This window comes from Octopus sinensis, linkage group LG1 (genome assembly GCF_006345805.1).
Source record: "Octopus sinensis linkage group LG1, ASM634580v1, whole genome shotgun sequence".
In the NCBI taxonomy this organism is placed as follows: Eukaryota; Metazoa; Mollusca; class Cephalopoda; order Octopoda; family Octopodidae; genus Octopus; species Octopus sinensis.
In genome coordinates, this window is record NC_042997.1 from 101,753,008 (window position 1) to 101,771,695 (window position 18,688).

The 18,688-nt window shown below is 31.6% G+C and overlaps 1 protein-coding gene across 4 annotated transcripts in view; it reads right to left on the reverse strand.

Moving 5' to 3' along the window:
- Positions 1-1,406: 1,406 nt before the first annotated feature.
- Positions 1,407-18,688, reverse strand: part of LOC115211956 (protein dopey-1) — a 146,656-nt gene continuing 129,374 nt past the window's right edge. For 3 of the 4 annotated variants that reach the window (XM_029780747.2, XM_029780731.2, XM_029780724.2), the window contains exons 27-30: positions 17,152-17,175; positions 3,460-3,624; positions 3,118-3,244; positions 1,407-2,089 (exon numbers count right to left, since the gene is read on the reverse strand). In XM_029780747.2, the coding sequence (XP_029636607.1) occupies positions 1,751-2,089; positions 3,118-3,244; positions 3,460-3,624; positions 17,152-17,175 (655 nt within the window). In that variant the 3' untranslated portion in view covers positions 1,407-1,750. The remainder of the gene's footprint in view (positions 2,090-3,117; positions 3,245-3,459; positions 3,625-17,151; positions 17,176-18,688) is intronic. The other variant, XM_029780740.2, reaches the window with a different exon arrangement.

Genomic DNA, 18,688 nt, shown 5'->3' on the forward strand with positions numbered 1-18,688 from the left:
TACAGTTGCCTTACCAGAAATATAGCATCATTGGTATTTATGCCTGGCACAAAACCAAGTTGCATCTCATCTAGGCTAACTCTCTCCCAAATTAGTTGGGCTAAGCTTCTCTCAGTTTCCATCTACTGAAACCACTCACAAGGCTTTGGTCAGTCCAGGGCTACAGTAGAAGACACTTGCATAAGGTACGATGCAGTGGGACTGAATTCAGAACCATGTAATTGGGAAGCAAGTTTCTTATCACACAGGCATGCCTTTGCCTAACCGTCAAAAAATTGCTATATACATTTCATTTTCTAAATAAATAAAGAGAAATCTTGGACTTCATCAACATAATCTTAATCTGTAGCTTTGAAAGAATCATAAAAGGTATGCATTATTAAAAGTTATGAAGAAATTAGGTGAGAGTGGCATGGGGCACTAAACTGTAGTCATGCTTATCCATACTCATAAAGATAGTCCTGCAAATTTCATCTTAAAATTTTCAGAGATGTACTGGCAAGTGATTTGATCTGAGATTGTGTCTTGAAACTGTCACAGTTACACTGACCCCAATACTCAACTGGTACTTATTTTATCAACCCTGAAAGGATGAAAGGCAAAGTTGACCTTGGTGGAATTTGAACTCAGGATGTAAAGACAGACAAAATGTCACTAAGCATTTTACCCAGTTCAGTAATGATTCTGTCAGCATGCCAACTTTTCAATAATAATAGTTGTGCACATATTATTGTGATTCATGTGCTTGGTGTACCCTTATCAAATGGGTAGTCATGATGGGTATATTGTATATCTATATATATTCTTTTATCCTTTTGTATGTTTCAGCCCAAAGGTTGTGGCCATGCTGGAGCACCACCAGTGTAATTACCTTTTCAATGGCTATTCTTATGTGATTGGCTTTATATACAGTTCTTTTTGTAGTAAACCAGTTTCTCTTCTAATTCACATCTTGGAAAAGTTACTTGAATTTACTATTGCCAATTGCAAAAAAGTAAAAATATTAAAAAAAAATTTTTTTATAGAAAAAAAAGTCATATTTATCATGTAATAATTTCTCTAAAATGAAAGGATAAAAACATCAACTTTTATTAATATCACAGTAAAATAAAAAAATACTCAAACCTAAGAAATGTAAGTACAAGTATTAAAATGTTACAACACATAATGTTTTAATTTCTAGACAATCTTTTCTAAAAACCTTTTCTTTAGTTGTATTCAACCAATTTCTTATTTCATGGAATTATAAAACAATGTAGTAATACATTATTCTTATGGAGACACATACATGCATATCTACAGTTGTAATGATTTACATTTTTGTATATAACAGTTGCAATTTAATAGTTAATGAAATGACAATTATACAAAAATAAATTGCATCAGAAATTAAACAATTTCAATAATCTCTGTTTTTACATATTTTTATTAAATTTGATACATATGATCATGCTCATGGTAAAAACACAGCAGAAATAGTTTTAATTTACAGTTTCACCAGATTGTCAAAGTTCTTATGATAAATGTTTTTATATATCTGTGTTTCTATACTGGCATGTTTTCAACAAAATAAAAAAGAATATTTCTCTGTTGCTTTTTTTTTTCACATTATAAATTTTTTTGAGACAAGTCTGGTTGGATACCAATACATTATCCCTAAGAGGAAGGTAACATAAATAAAAACAAGTTACAAACTGAACAAGAACCCAGTTTGATTTTTCATTTACAATTTGTACTGAATTAAGCATATTTATGATGGAGGGAAAAACTCTAAGAAATCTTTTTTAACATATTCTTCAATGACTTGTTGGTTGTTTAAAGGACAAAAATTGCTGGAAGGAAGTATTTCAGAGTTTACTGTGGTTCGATAATCAAATTCTGGTGCAGACCGAGATTTAGGAATGAAAGACCTTGGTGTTAGTAATGTCTCAGAGGGTATCAAAGATGAAGGACTAGTAGATTTTGAACCTTTTGATTCTTGATAAAGAGCATTAAAAAATGGTTGTAATTCCATTAGAGATCTAATATGGCTCATATTAAGTAGTGGCTGTCCTTGAACAACTTTTAGGCTTGAGGGTTCCCCTTGTATCTGTCAAAAGAAAAGTAGTTTTGCTTTAAATATAAACACACAATGATTGTTTAAATAGGATCTTTCTTTTATCAATATCACTACAGTTATTTTCTTCTCACTAGTTATTTTCACTACAGTTATTTACTGCTCAGTTAAAATGTTCTTGTTTCTCAAAATCTTGCTTTACATGTAGCATCAGACCTTATGCAAATCATTCATTCTGAGGACAGCATTCCTCTTTTTTTTCTTCTTCATATTTCCACATAATACTAACTTCAAAGTTTTAAAACTCTTACAGACATCATTTTAAGCATCAGTAACTTTCCATTACCAGAGACTTCTTAAATACTTTGTTCATCCTTTTTGGATAAATGCTTTAAACTTTCTTAACATTAACAGCAATGAAATGTATTTCTCGATTTTAAAGCCAACTGATGACAAGTGGGTACATATTGCTAGATAAAGTTTTAAATGTAGAAGTGAAATTACTAAAATGATTTTGGCATCAGAAAGGGCATCCAGCCATAGAAACCAAGCCAAACCAGATTGGAGCTTGGTACAGCTCTTTGACTCACCAATTCCAAACAAACTGTCTAACACATGCCAGCATGGAAAATGGCCACTAAATTAAGATGATGATGATGATGACGATAAGCTATTAAACTTGCAAACCATGGTTTGTAAGTTTATATTGCTACATAAACTTTCATACTCTACTTTGTTCAGATTTTTTAATTGGAGAATAGGTATCTCACTTTCTGCAAAAAGTTACCTACATTGGAATGAAAGGGAAATATCTCTGCCCTCTTTAAGCATTGGCCCAAAGGTTTATTGTAGTTTAAATAAAGGAAGGACATTTTGTGGAGATAAAAGAGGTAACAGAATTACAGTTAGCATTTAGATGAATACAATGTAAGTTCAAGTTACTTTAGAGCCAGATTAACCTATAATTACTCTGGAGTTGTTAGGTTACATTCTGAGTCTATTACAATATCCTCCCATACCAGACACAGACATTAATGAATAATTTGGAGAGAGTTGCTTACTCGACTGTTGAGGAGTTTACTGATTCGAGTTACATGACAGACAAAACTTTTTATCTTAGGGTTCTGCTTTGGATCTTCGTGATGGTCATCTTCAATACTAGGTCCACCTGTGAAAGCCCATTTGTAGCTGAAAGGGAAATATCAATAATGAGTGTTTGGCTTACATGTACAACAATAGGAAAATGTACATGAAATAGAAAACAAAATATAAAAGTGGTTCTTAGTTTCATCACAATTATATAATTAAATATTTACTTTCCTTCATATACTGTAATAAAAAAAAAATGCATACAATAACTTCACTGTACACTACAAAGAATTATATACTAGAATACTACTCACAGTTGAAATTGAGGAATAATATCTGCTGGTAGGATTAATGCCATGTCAAGCAATTTACACACACTTAGATAGAGCTGAAGCCAAATTGGATTGTTGTGAGCATTCAGACCATTCCCGAGATGAGCCCAGCTTGATTCAAGAGCAGCTATCCTCTGTAGTTGAGCTCTGTTAACAGAAAAATGTAACTGTATGTGCTTTGCAAGAAACAGTTCACTCACTTGATAAAAATTTTAATCCAGTTTCTTTCAAAGTAGATATCATTAGATTTTGCTCAATAATAGTTTTTGATAAATTTCTCCATTTATAAAAATTGGCCCTCACTAAAGTAATTTCAAAGATTACCTATAATGCTAGCCATAAAAAAATTTTAATTAAAAAATTATATTTTTTAAGGATAAATATTTTAAACAAATTTAAGAGAAGCCTAATTTTAAACAATTTTCCTCTTTATATTACATGCATATATTTTTATTCCTTTTCTGTGTTCAGTTTCTGGAATGAGGCCATGCTAGAGCTTCTTTAAAAATTTTCATCAGTTATATTGGCTATCAGTGCTTAGTCTCTTATTTTAATTTTTCTTGGTTTATCAAATGGCTAAATCTAGTCATAGCATGAAAGCAATATAATACCTAAATACCACAAGATATTTTTGATTGCAAAGCAAACTTCTCAATTGTACATTAATGCTCATGTATCTAAATGGATATTTGACTTTGCTTAACTAAAATAAAAAAAAAGGAAATTTAAAGCTAGTTTTGCTAATTGTGATAAAAATTATTGTACTTCAATGTTAATTTAAAATACTCTTAATACAAATGTAAACTAACAGTAATCTAGTGTTGTATGTGTCACTGATAGAGGAATATATAGATCAATGCAGTAATTACAGAGAAATGCAGGATAAAATATAATTAAAATTAATGTCAGGCAATAAATATTCATATAAACATGAATAATTTCTAAGATACAGGTGCTAAGAAAGTGAGAATTCTGCAAAGTTACTTTTCTGTCTAACAGCCATGTGAAAGCTATTAATCCTTTCATTACTGTATTTATTTTGAGATGGTCTGTGTTTCTTTTAATTATTTTAAATATAACAAAGAATTTAGTAAAATAACTTAGTTATCATTCAGTTAGTGTTAGGAACATAAATTGTGACTAAGGTTTGGTGAAAGATTTTAATTCAGAATTTATGAAAGCAAGACCTTTGTACTACAGAGCCAGTTTCAGCCATGTTGGAAATGAAAGGGTTAATTATAAAAACTAGACTACTTAAATGGCTGATCCTATGAAATACATTTGACTGTTTAGTCTTCAGTGGTGTCAATAATCATTGGAGATACATTCCAACACAGCAAAATAGATCATAAAACGTGATGGATATAGTTAGAAACAGTGTCTGGTGTGCTGAATAGGTACATAGTTGTGAGAACTGAAATATTGAAGTCTATTTAAAATTTATATATATATAAATTTAGAAAATATAAATAAATGAAAAAAAAAATTTAAATCTAAGAGAATATAAATATTAAAATTGAGACCATTTATGAAAACCAATTTAAACTAAATACAGACAAACATTTTTTGTTTTGGCTTCAACAATTATGTTGAAATATAAAAACAATAATTTCTCAATATTCAAATATATCAAATCATTTAGATACTGAACTAATAATAGTTATTTTTTGAAATGCATGGACTTATTTAAAAAACAAAAGAAATGGAATTGTACTTGAATCAAATATTTCTATGAAGCTATGAAAATGCTGAAAGAGAAACAGTTTAATAATTAAGAAGAATCACTGAAATTATAAGTTCTAGAAAAGAAAAGAAAAAGCATAGTAAAGCAAACAAATATTTAATGGGATTTATACAAAAGCAGAAACCTAAAAGATATTGATGAAAATAAAAGTAGAAATAAAGCAGCATAAGAGTTAAAGAAACAATATGTAATAAGCAAATTAAAAAAGAATAATTATTGAGATTAGATGAAGATTTTAGATACACACACAATACATATATGCACATACAAAACACATTTAATTTGAAGTCAACAATTCAATCAATCATTACTTAAAGTTTTATGTTTTTGCTTATTAAACAGCATAAAATATTTAGCAACAACTGTACTTTCATGAAACATTGGAGCTTTAAGTAAGAACAGATTAAAGTTTCTGCTTCAAATTAAAAGAATGTAAACTATACACCATATATTGAGTACTTTTGTGCTTTCCTTATAAATTCAAATACATATGCATGTAGATACATATTGCCATCATTGCTTTAATGCCTACTTTTTCAGGCTTGTATGGGTTAGATGAAATTCAGTGAAGTAGATCTAATGGCAGGAGATGCACTTTTTGCCACTAGTAAAATGGCTGAACATGATTTCACAGAAGATTGCAAACTAACAACACTGCTTGTATGATGGTGATATTCATTTGCATCCAGAGCACAATCTCAAGATAACAAAACATGAACACACACACACACACGTGTAGCTGAGAAGTTTGCTTCCCAACCACAAGGTTTTGAGTTCAGTCCCACTCTGTGACCCCTTGGGCAAATGTCTTCTGTGAGCCCGTTGCTGTTACAAGTGGGTAAAGCTTGGTTGACATCTTTTAGACTTTCATTAGCTGTTTTAGATGCGACCATAGCCAAGTGCAGACATAGATAGCTCTCAGCTGACCAACTCTTTGACCCAAGAGAGCATTGGTAATATGGCAGCAGAAGGAAAAGAGGGCTGCAGTACTAGCACTCATTTACAAATGCAGAGATGTGTGTGTGTGTGTGTGTGTGTGTAGATATATATAATTCCTAAACAAAATGTTGCTGACAGTAACTTCAAAGTTTTGGCCAGCTGAGCCATCATCAGCTGTAACTTTGAAGTTACTGTCAACAACATTCTTATTTAAGAAGATAAATTTGTACTCCATAAAAGAATAGAGTAACCCATCAGATTAATGTAAAATTGTCTTTATTATAACTGAACATAAAAACAAACATATATGTGTGTGTATATATATATCATCATCGTTTAACATCCGCTTTCCATGATAGCATGGGTTGGACGGTTCAACTGGATGCCCTTCCTAACGCCAACCACTCCGAGAGTGTAGTGGGTGATTTTATGTGCCACCGACACAGGTGCCAGACGAGGCTGGCAGACGGCCACGCTCGGATGGTGTTTTTTATGTGCCACCGACACAGGTGCCAGACGAGGCTAGTTGACGGCCACGCTCGGATGGTGTTTTCTTATGTGTCACCGACACAGGTGCCAGACGGGGCTGGCGGACGGCCACGCTCGGATAGTGTTTGTTATGTGCCCTCAGCACGGAGGCCAGTCGTTGCGGTACTGGCTACGATCACGTTCGGATGGTTTTCTTATGTGCCACCGGCACTGGTACCACAAGGATACAAATTCCATTGATGTTCATCTATTTTGATTTGGTTCGATTTGATTTGATTTGATTTGATTCGATTCTCACTTGCCTCAACAGGTCTTCACAAGTGTCACAAGAAGGAAGGTATGCACAGGTGGACTGACTACGTCCCAGGTAGGGGCCACGGATTATGGCTTCACTAGTCTTGCCGGGTCTTCTCACGCACAGCATACTTCCATAGGTCTCGGTCTCTAGTCATTTCCATGGTGAGACCTAACGTCCGAAGGTCGTGCTTCACCACTTCGTCCCAGGTTTTCCTGGGTCTACCTCTTCCACGGGTTCCCTCAACTGCTAGGGATTGGCACTTTCTCACACACCTATCTTCATCCATTCTCGCCACATGACCATACCAGCGCAATCGTCTCTCTTGCACACAACAACTGATGCTTCTTAGGTACAACATTTCTCTCAAGGTACTAACGCTCTGTCGAGTAAGTACACTGACATTACACATCCATCGGAGCATACTGGCTTCGTTCCTCACAAGCTTACGCATGTCCTCAGCAGTCACGGCCCATGTTTCACTGCCATGTAGCATAGCTGTTCGTACACATGCATCATACAGTCTGCCTTTTACTCTGAGCGAGAGGCCTTTAGTCACCAGCAGAGGTAAGAGCTCCCTAAACTTTGCCCAGGCTATTCTTATTCTAGCAGTTACACTTTCAGCGCACCCGCCCCCACTACTGACTTGGTCACCTAGATAGCGGAAGCTATCAACTACTTCTAGTTTTTCCCCCCGGAAAGTGACGGAAGTTGTTTTCTGCAGATTTTCGGAGGTCAATGCTCCAGAGCATCTGCCACATACAAAAACTATCTTCCCAGTTAGCCTACCTTTGACATTGCTGCACCTCTTATGTGTCCATAGCTTACACTGGGTACATCTTATAGAGTTTCTACCTACACCTTTTCTACAGATCGAGCAGGGCCATCTTCCTGAGGATATTTGTGGATTTTCTAACTTTCTACTTAATATATATATATATATATATATATATACACACACATTTATGATTGTGAGCTGAGCATCCCAACCACAAGTTCACTCCCATATGTATGCATGCACAGACACACAGAGAATGGAATAAAGAAATGGAATGGCAATCAGCTGAGATTCCATGAATATCAACAGATATTGATTTAATGCTTATATATGAAGAAATGATCTAGAAAAAGCTTTTTATTTCCAATGGAAGATGTAGCATATATATAAATTCAATTGTTTCAACTGAGTAAGTAACCATTCCATCACAACAACTTACTCTAGATGAAAAGAGGAATTTAACCCTTTACTATTTAAACCGGCCATATCCGGCCAAAATATTTAATCTGTTTTATGCTCAAACTGACCAGATCCAGGCTCTCACACCTACCCTACAATGTTATTCTACATTAGGTAATTACACCATCAAGATCTTGAAGATATGAGATAATGCATGATTAAATCAAATCAATGTGAATCAATAAGCATTATGTTTGATAGAATAATCAGAACACTAAAGGGTTAAGGTGTCTATTTTGGATTTACTTAAATATGTTCATCGAATCAACTTAAATGTTATGTCTCCACTCACTACTTCAAATTATGCTTTATTGTTTAACATTCTTCCTGTAGAAAGACTCATGGCTTTGAAGAAACTTAAACTGAAGTTTTAGCAACAGTATTTATTACATGGCCAAAAAGGGGCAGCAGTCAGCATATCAGACAAAAGGCTTAGTGACATTTCTTTTAGTTTTACATGCTGAGTTTAAATTCTGCCAAGGTCAACCTTGTCATTGATCCTTTTGGGGCCAATAAAATAAGTACCAGTCAAGCACTGGGGCCAATGTAATTGACTAGACCCCTCCCCACAAATTTCTGGCCTTGTGTCTACATCAGAAAGAATTATATAGTCAATTTTTTTTTATTCAGTTATTGTTTTAAACTTCTTAGATCAAAATATGTAAATGGACACAGAAAACAACAAAATAATATACAGCTGGTGACTTCTTTATCAAGTCAGATTTTAATATTTTTTCTTTCTATTTTGCTTATTTTCTTTCAATTTATCAGCAAAAGTACTGAGTCGGTTGGTTATACTATGATGAAATACTTATGTGATCTTATGAAAATTAGGCTGTGTGTTAAGAAGTTTGCTTCCCAGCCACATGGTTTTAGGTTCAGTCTCACTGCATGGCACCTTGGGGCAAGTGTCTTCTACTCTAGCTTCAAGCCAACCAAAGCTTTGTGAGTGGATTTGGTAGATGAAATCTGAAAGAGGTATGTCATATATATGTACATATCTATGTGTGTGCCTTTGTGTCTGTGTTTGTCCCTCATTACCAACTGGCAACTGGTGTAGTTATGACCTCATAACTAAGTAGTTGGGCAAAAGAGACTAATAGAATAGATGCCAGGCTTAAAAATAAAAATAAGTAGTGGAATCGATTTGTTTGACTAAAATCCTTCAAAGCAGTACCCCAGTATGGCCATAGTCTAATGACTGAAATCAGTAAAAAAATAAAAGAATCATTGCTACCCTAATTTTAAAGGTATTAAATGAAGCAAAAAAAGAAGTTGTTTTGGAGAAAAAATTTATTAAAAACAAACACACACACATGCATGCACACAAACACAACTTGCTTTTAAAAATGGTGAACACTGATTTTATAAAATCATTTTTTATTACCTTGTCTAGCGAAACCCAGATTTTTTTTCATAGAGCCCACTTTGAGAAATGCTAAACCAAGCAATGAAATCTATTTTTATTTGTAACCAAATTTAATGTTGAAAGCAAATAGTAGAGAAGTCATGATAGCCATTTCAAAGACATGCATGCCATTGTTATTACTTTTGTTTTATTGCAACAAAAAATTCCAATATATACATACATCTAGGGCCTGATTACTAGCACAATTCCACTGCATATATTAAAGGTCAATAGATACAGTGTAACTATATTAATGACTAGGTCATAAACGTAAAACACTTTTGATTTTATAGTATTATCACATAACAAAAGTGGTGATAGTGGCAATAGCATCCAAAGCAGTCAGTGCCCATGGTCTTTTATAGGGCCTTTGAGATTGGTGGGAGACTGAGCCCAAAATGTTTGCAACAGAGTGGACTTCTGCTAAAGGCACTCAAGGTGGTGGTGTTAAACCAGGTAACAGATTAACTCTACAACTCAAGTGATTGTTCCATAATGTGTTTTAGTTTCATCATGCAACCTCAAATCAACTAACCTGCCAAATAATAACAACTCTGAAAGAAGGTTGAAAACATTTTCTTAAAACAGAGTGTGCAGATACGCAAAGTAAACACGAAGTGTGCAGTTGGTTCTCAGCTCTAATATGTCACTTTATTTTCAGATTTTATATATATCTATACCAACACACCCATGCATATAGTTGGAACATAACTCAACCATAGATGAAAAACATTCGAGTTCGCTAAAGTTAAATTGTGTCACTTGCCAAAAAGCAAAATACTATTTTAGTGTCTGGCTTTGAAGTTATACCAACTAGCAAATTAAAATGAAATGATAGTAGTCCTATAGTAGTTAGTTTCAAGACTAAGATGTAAATTAGTTGCATCTTTCATCAAGATTCCTTCCAGAAAAATACTCTGGTAAATTCCAAAAATCACTTTATCAGCTCTTGAAGATAAAGTGCTTCGCAATAAAAAATATAGCTGAAGACAAAGTATCCAAGTTTCCTTGAAGACAATGTAATTTATACATAATTTATAACTCAGTCATATGAAAGAAACAGTTATAAACTTTATTACCCAATGTTTGCAACAGTTCTATACTAAAAGAGTCATTAACCTCACTTAAAATGAAACAAAGTACATAAGTTTTAAAATATGATAAATATACACAACATCTAGCTTTGAGAAATAAAAGGAGATTTAAAATGTTTCATTTTTCATTTGAAATGAGCAGTTAAAGAATATAGCAGCATAGAAATAAGTCATGATGGAAGTATTTTATCATAGGTCATTTCCAAGTTGCCATTAGAAAAGCAGTCCTTTGAGATTATTTTATCAGTTCATCTGGCATAGATGACAAGTAATAAACCTAAACTGTCTAATATGAAACTTCATTCTTGTGAATCACAAAGGCAGAGTAAAATGAATAGTTTTTGACTGTTCTACAAAAGAATGATAAATATACTTCAAAAAGTATTTGGGGGAGGAGCGGAAGTTACTTTATACAATTTGTAGTTCACACATAATATTTTTCACATTCAAATGTCACTTCTTTCCAATTACTACATTTAAAGATAGAAATAAAGATTAAAAGAAAAAAAATAGCAAAAGAAGACAGCTCAGTTTAGGCAACAGAATAATATTACTGCCAAGATAGAAACAAACTCAAAATTTGTCAATAGTTAATACATATAACATTACGAGAAAGTTTTCAAAGTTTGCAGTATAATTTTAAAATATGCATTGTTTACAAAACTAAACCAGTGTTGAAAGTATATAACTTAATAGAACACACTAAACAGTAAGTGCTACTATAATTAGAAATGTTAATGAAAAGATGTTTTAATCCAATAAAACACAAAGATTAAAAAAGGAAAAGCACTTCTTTGATTGATTATTTTAATTATAAAAGACAGCATGAATAATATGAATTTAATAAATAATATTTTGAAAATAAATAATTTTATGAACTGTCAGGAACAATTTAGAAGTTCCAGTTAACATGAAATCTTAAAATAAATTTCACTCTGCTCTCAGTGGTCAGTTCTCCTATCACTAAATGTTTCATTGTTAATACAAACTTGCTTTAAAATAATAGTCACAATTTAACATTTTGAAGAACATAATGCTGATTACAGAGAGAATGATTTGACTCTAGCATAGGGACTATAAAATCTAAACTTTTTGTCTTCCAACCATGTTCTATGGCAATAAGGCACCATATCTTTTTGTAACAATTTGTAGATATTTTCTTGCTGGTAATAGTTGGCACTACACATGCCATTAGGAAAACTATAGCATAAAACTTTGAAATTATACATCCAACTAAAATGAGCATATAAAAATTAAAATTATACTAAAAAGACACGCACAAATTAGCAAAAAGGAGTATTGTTGTTAAAGTAGATCTAAACATTAACAACAGTCAGATAGTCTAGGGACTAATAACAAGAGGTTTCAAAAGAATGTACTAAAATGAAAAGGAAACTACTGAAATAGATTCTATAATGCATAATTCACATTAGATTAATCTGGGTTATACTGTATTAATATGGTTATATAAAAAAAAAAGAAAAAAAAGCCAGAACTTCAACATTCAGTTTATTACAGGAGATGCTATAAATATTAAACTATATTGACAGTTTTTTCTAGTAATCAGTGTTAGTTTACATAATAAGAAACTATTATTATTAGATAAGAACAGAATGTCAAGCAATTCTGTATGATGAAGTATAATTAGCAAATAGAACTACCATTAATGTTAGGCAATCAATGTCAGTGAAATTAGGCAGATCTCAACTTGAGGCTAGATCAGTAACTGAATTAAAGGCATTTTTAAGACAAACTGGAAATAATAAAAAAAAACAAAAAAAACAAAACAATAATGAACATTCACAACAACAGTAACAACAACAATAGCAATTATAATAGCATAAAGGGAAAGAAAGTGAGAGGCAGAAAGGAAATACGGTTTTGAACTTATGCAGAGACATTTTAAGGGGAAAGTTTGCCACAAAATAATATCAAACAGGTGTTGGATTAAGCCAAAGAGAGCAGCAATTCCAACAGATGAAAAAATTTTTTTTTTTACAAATTTGTAGGCTATTTAGATATAAAGAGATAAAATGTTTAACCTGATGAAATGAAATCTAATATTTACCTCATTAGTTAGGTTTTAACATTTCATGATAACATGAAATTTAAATATACCTGGAAGTCAATCCAAGGTATCAGTGCTTATAACAACTTAGATCTTCTAATTATCCATTAAGTTTGTTTATATATATATATTTAAAAAGGCAACAAATTACAGGAGTTTGTGAAAATCTTTTCTTATAAATCATCAAGTAATAGAACTAGAAAATATTCCATATAAACAATTCATAAAAACTTAATTTCAAGAGAATAGCAAGGACAGTGAAATAAGATATAAACTTAATCGACTTTAGCAATGACAGCCTAATATTTAATACTGTGATTTCTATTTAGCTACAATCTAATGGCATTTGAAGTAACTCCAAAGAAAACATTTGGCTCTAGATCATCACCGAGAAAGAATTTAAATTGGCAGATTTAATTACTTGAAATGTAAAGGAATTCATGAACATGTCATAGTCAACCAATATTATCAAAGATAATAACTTAAATGACATTCTTAAAATTGTAAGAAAACTAATGTATTAAATAGAACAAGACAAATTCCCACTTGTAAACTTACATTAAAATGAAAGTTAAAGAAATTGACTCTATTCATAGGTTTTGAACAAGCATACTTAAATGACTATGTTTTATACAACACTGTTTAAATACTCTATGGGATAATGAAAACTACAAAAAAAAAATTACCCCAAATTTAGTTCTACTCAAGAATGAGTTGTATCCTCAATGGAAAAATTGCACTATAACTGTTATTGAATGAAGCATTTAAATTTTTCACAAATATAAATATTGTAATGGGAAAATATGAAAGCTGAAACAATTTTCCATGAATAAAGTAGCTAGTTAGAAATGATTAGATGAAAAGTAAATAAACATGCCTAGATATAATGCTTTTACTATTGTAGGAATGAGTAGAAAGAATTTGAAACGGAAACTGAATAACAGCCATATATAACAAGAAAATAATGGGGAAGAACTTTTTAAAGTATTTAGCCTAGTGAAGTTTAAATCTTAAAAATGTCAACAAGAGTTAAATAAAACAGTCCAAATTATTGCAAAGATGTTATTGGTATTACATTTAATTAAATTGGAACAATGTAAAGTTTCTGATGGAACTTAGAATATAAACCACGAAAATAAACACAATAATACATTTAAGTAGGCCCTATATTTATTGTTGTATTTGGTTTGCAAGATTCTTTATGTAAATTCTTGTGTTGAAACAAATTTAGTTGTGTCTCGGGAGAATCATTACACGAATAATAATTTAACTGAGTCACTGAAGAGTCATGAACAGTTATGAAAGGACTTTTAACTAAGAAACAACCAACTGATTGTTTAACCAGCACATTAAATAAATGATCGATTAGTTAGTTGGTTAGACATTTAACTAATTAACAATAAAGAAGTGGAATTGAACCTGTGCATATGTTGTTATTATTATTGCTGTAATGACTCTCCTAAAACACAAAAAAAGAGGACTCCATCTCATTTTTCTTATTGTACAAACAATATTTACTCTAACAAAGCAAGAAGCCATATTATTCTACATTAAAGTACATATTACACAAACAATGATATTTACTTTAACAAAGCAAGAGGCTATTTTTTTTTTTACTATAAAGTACATATTTAATCAATTCCTTTGAGACACAAAAACCAAAGTCAACAACAGTGAGATTTAAAATCAGAGCAGTGAAATATGTAAGCTGACACTGTAAAGCATCTTTGTCAAGCTCGCTACAATCTATGCCATCTCCAAATAAAGTGAATAATAACATGTATATTCTAAATGGAAAAGCATCAGAATCTACAAATTGTAATACATGAAATACAGCACTATAAATAGATTTTAATGCCGATTGTATAAAATGAAAAGTTTAGAAACACTCCAACTCCATTAAAATACAGAAAGGATTTGACTACTCTAAGTAAAAAATTTCAAACAATACTCTTTGCTCAGTAAAACCATGTTTTATATTTCAGCATGAGAATATCTTTTATAAAAATCTACATTGGACAAATAAATTATTCATATGAATGTTTTCTTCCAAGTCCAGTGTATACACGAAGTCAATCACATCAAATACCCTTCTTCTCTTGGACCTTCCATCAGAGAAATGAAAACTAAGAAATAAAACTAGCAATCATATTGCTCACACAGACACACACACACACACACACACAAACATGGAACTGAATATATAAAAAAAATTCAAGAAGCTGCTACTATGAAACTGATTTCCTCTTAACCACTAGAATAGCAAGTAGGCCAATACTGAGACAAAGATGGAATTTTTATTGATAATTTACTCAATGAAATAATTACTTTTTTTTTTTTTTTTATCTCACTGGTAAAATTTATGTAAACTGCTCAAGTACTATTCCATATTATTCTTAATTTACAATTCATCTGAGATTGAGGTAAATGAAGAACTAAAGAATACTGTACAACTGATGAGGCAATGGAGATAAACATGAACTAGTGCATACACCCTAGAAATACCAGCAAAAATTGTAGTTATATTGACAATTAGATCATTAGAAGTTTATAGAGAACCATGAAACTGTGCCTTTTTTTTTTAAGCATTTAATTCTTGAAATGGTACAAAGTCGACATGGGAGTACTGCAGATGCAGTCTTGAGAGAGAACAACTCTAAAACCCATATTTTTTTGTCAAACACTTGTCACTTCTTTTAACTTGAGAAGGTTATCTATTATTTTTATGTATCAAAAGTAAAGTGTAAGCTATGGAATGAAATCTAAGACTATCTGTCGATAATATTATTCTGCTATAGAAGGCATTGTTAAAGTTTTAATAGAACATTATTTTCAAATGAGAGAAAAAGTGCTCATGCCTGGACTCACAGTGCACAAAGTGCAGTAGCTGACCTACTGCACCATAAATTCTAAAAAAATATATATCAGTAATATCACATTTACAAGCCAATTATCATAAATATAATATAAATATTGTGCATATAAATTGTCTATGATTGTGTCCCACAGCCAGTGTTACTGCATAAACTGTAGTTGTTACATATATATTATTCTACAATAGTCTATGTAACAATGTAGGCTTTTGCAGAAAATATATATATATATGGCTTTAGTTATATATAAAAACAAAAGGCAGATACAAAAATTTAGTTTTTAAAAAGGTGTCAGTAACTTTGAAGTTTTGCACTCCTCATTTTTGAAAGATATAAAGATTACTAGACTTTTTAAATTTAAAATAACACAAACACACACGCACTTTAAATGTACTAGAAAAACACTTGAAACTTTTGTCAACACATTGCTGTTTTACTGATTGGAATGTAATTTACCCTTCAACAAAAACAAATAAATATTTATTTGTTGCAGATTACATCTGCTGCTGGACATTTTTTATATATCTTCACTCTGAAATACAGGTTGCTACTGTAAATCTGAATTTTGAAAATTACTGAGAATAAATTGCCATTCATATTAGGTCTTCTAAGCAGCAATTTCAGACAAAAACTGATGAGATTCCAACCATGTATAATCTATTCTCTTTACTCAGGTAAGTTACTATAGATGTTTTTTTTTTTAACCTTTCCTTCCCATTTAACTGTACAATATAGCAGGGGCAAATAACATTTCTAACAAGCTTAATTTAAGAAGAGGAAATAGGAGCCACTTAGTAATAGAATTAGAAACACAGTCACCTGACAAAGGAGAGATATATGGTTTCAATAATGCCTGTTGCCATTTTTTGTACCTCGAATTGATGCCAATAATATCAGATATCATCTACTTCAAAATCTTAGTAGTTTATAATCTCATCTAGCATTATTACATTTTAGTATCATTGTTTTTAATGCCTTTAGAGATAATATCATTATGTTTTTAATATGTTTAAGAATGCCACAAACATTACTGTTTTCCATTTCTATATCCTAGCCTTTGGCATTTATAAGAAATCATTATCCTAAATACATTCTGAATAATTAGAATATTCTGAAACCTCATGAATAATGACAGCAAACTGTAAATCAGGCATCAAAACAAAGGGAAAGTATGATGTATGTACTTACAACTTATTCCTTAACAAAAACTATTCCAAAACAAATACTGACACACTAACACTCAAATGGGATACAGAGTTTTTTTTTTATTCACAGTTAATTTAGCATATTAACAACAGTTATTAAGCCAAAAGAAAGTAAACAGTCATGGAAGGGTAAATTTTGAAGCTCAGTTTTGCTTTAATAAATGATATATAGACAAAGGAAGAAAATAAAGATAACGGCATATCTCTGCGTAACTTCAACACCAGAGAACTAAAAGATATACATGCTAAGGCAAAATAAAGATGATTAAACAAGGTTAAAAAAGAAAAGGAAAATAGGGAACATAGTGGTTTGTTTTGATACCTGGAACGAGTCTTGATGTAAACTCTGCATGAAAGAGAGAAAGCATATATATGACAGAAGACAAGAGTAATCTTTACTTGTCAACAATAATGACATCAATTTTGCAACCTTTGCAGCAGCTTTTGTTCAAGAAAAAAAAAATCATTAGATTCTAAGGAATGTTCTCTGCTTCATAAACAACACAACATAACACCTTAATATTTTTCACCATATTTTTGATGGAAACTGCAACCATATCAAATCAAGGGTTTGTAAACTGTATTTCGAACATATAAAATGATTCAATAGTCAGATAAAACTAATACCCATTAGCTTCAATTAGAATAAATTGACAAAATCCAAGAGATCATGTAACTTTAGATGTCAAACCTAATAATTAATATACTTATTATCGATATTGTTATAAACGAGTGGAGAATCTCTACCCTACACAATGCTTTCTCAATTTTTCTTCTGCAGTCTCTATCTTTAAACTCAGCTGACTCTATTCTTTCCAGAGTTTCAGTCAAGTCAAAGTTTTCCTTTAAGTACTTTGAATAACAGTACACTCATGTGAGGGAAAAAAAAAGGAAAGCTGGGTGGTGATGAAATTGATTAATTAGAAAGGAGGGAGTTACAAGTGTAGTTGAAAGGAAAACAATTAGTTAACAGAAAACAGCAAAGAAATTTTATCGGAATATAAATGTATAAATGCGTTACAAATCTAATTAGATGAAAATTATTACAATTGTGATCTCATTTTTTTTTTTTTAATTTATCATTTTCAATCATTTTATTGCTTTGTCAAAGGAGGAAGGGCAGTATCCATGACTCTTTCCAGGGCTTCTGCGTCAGGTGATTAGAAGGGAGAATGTTTATCCTCAGACTAGAGATCTAACTCAAATGCTTGTAACAAAGTGAAAATAACTAAATGCACTCAATAACTACCAGATGGTGATGTTAAACTGGGCAACAGGTTAAGTCTATACCCCAAGATAGGAATAGTCCATCCATCCATTATGCTTCCACATAGGATCAGTCTACCAAATCTCACTCACAAGTCTTTGATTAACCCAAGGTTCAGATAGCAGTGTCTTGCCCAAGATGTACAATGGTGTCAAGCCAAAACCCAGTGTGGCAAAAGTGAACTCATTAAACAAGGTGCCATGCTGACATCTATATTTTAGAAGTGAATGCATAGACTGAAGAACTCATCACAACTTGAAGTCAAGTTAATGCCAAAAGTTTCTTAACACTAGCATTTAAACCAACCATATCTGGCCCAAATATTCTCCTTGTTTTACATTCAGATCAGTCAGATCCTATCTCTCACACTTATGCTACAATGTCCTTCTAAAAATATACAATCATATCCTCAAAATCTTGAAGCTACAAGCATTACATTTAACAAAATAATCTGAATGCTAAAGGGTTAGATGTACTTTAGTAGTAAAATATATCCGAGAAATCTGAATATATTTTCTAAAGCATAACAAATATTTCCTTTCTATTACATACAAATTTTACTGTTTCACAACTGTTATTCTATGCTAACAAG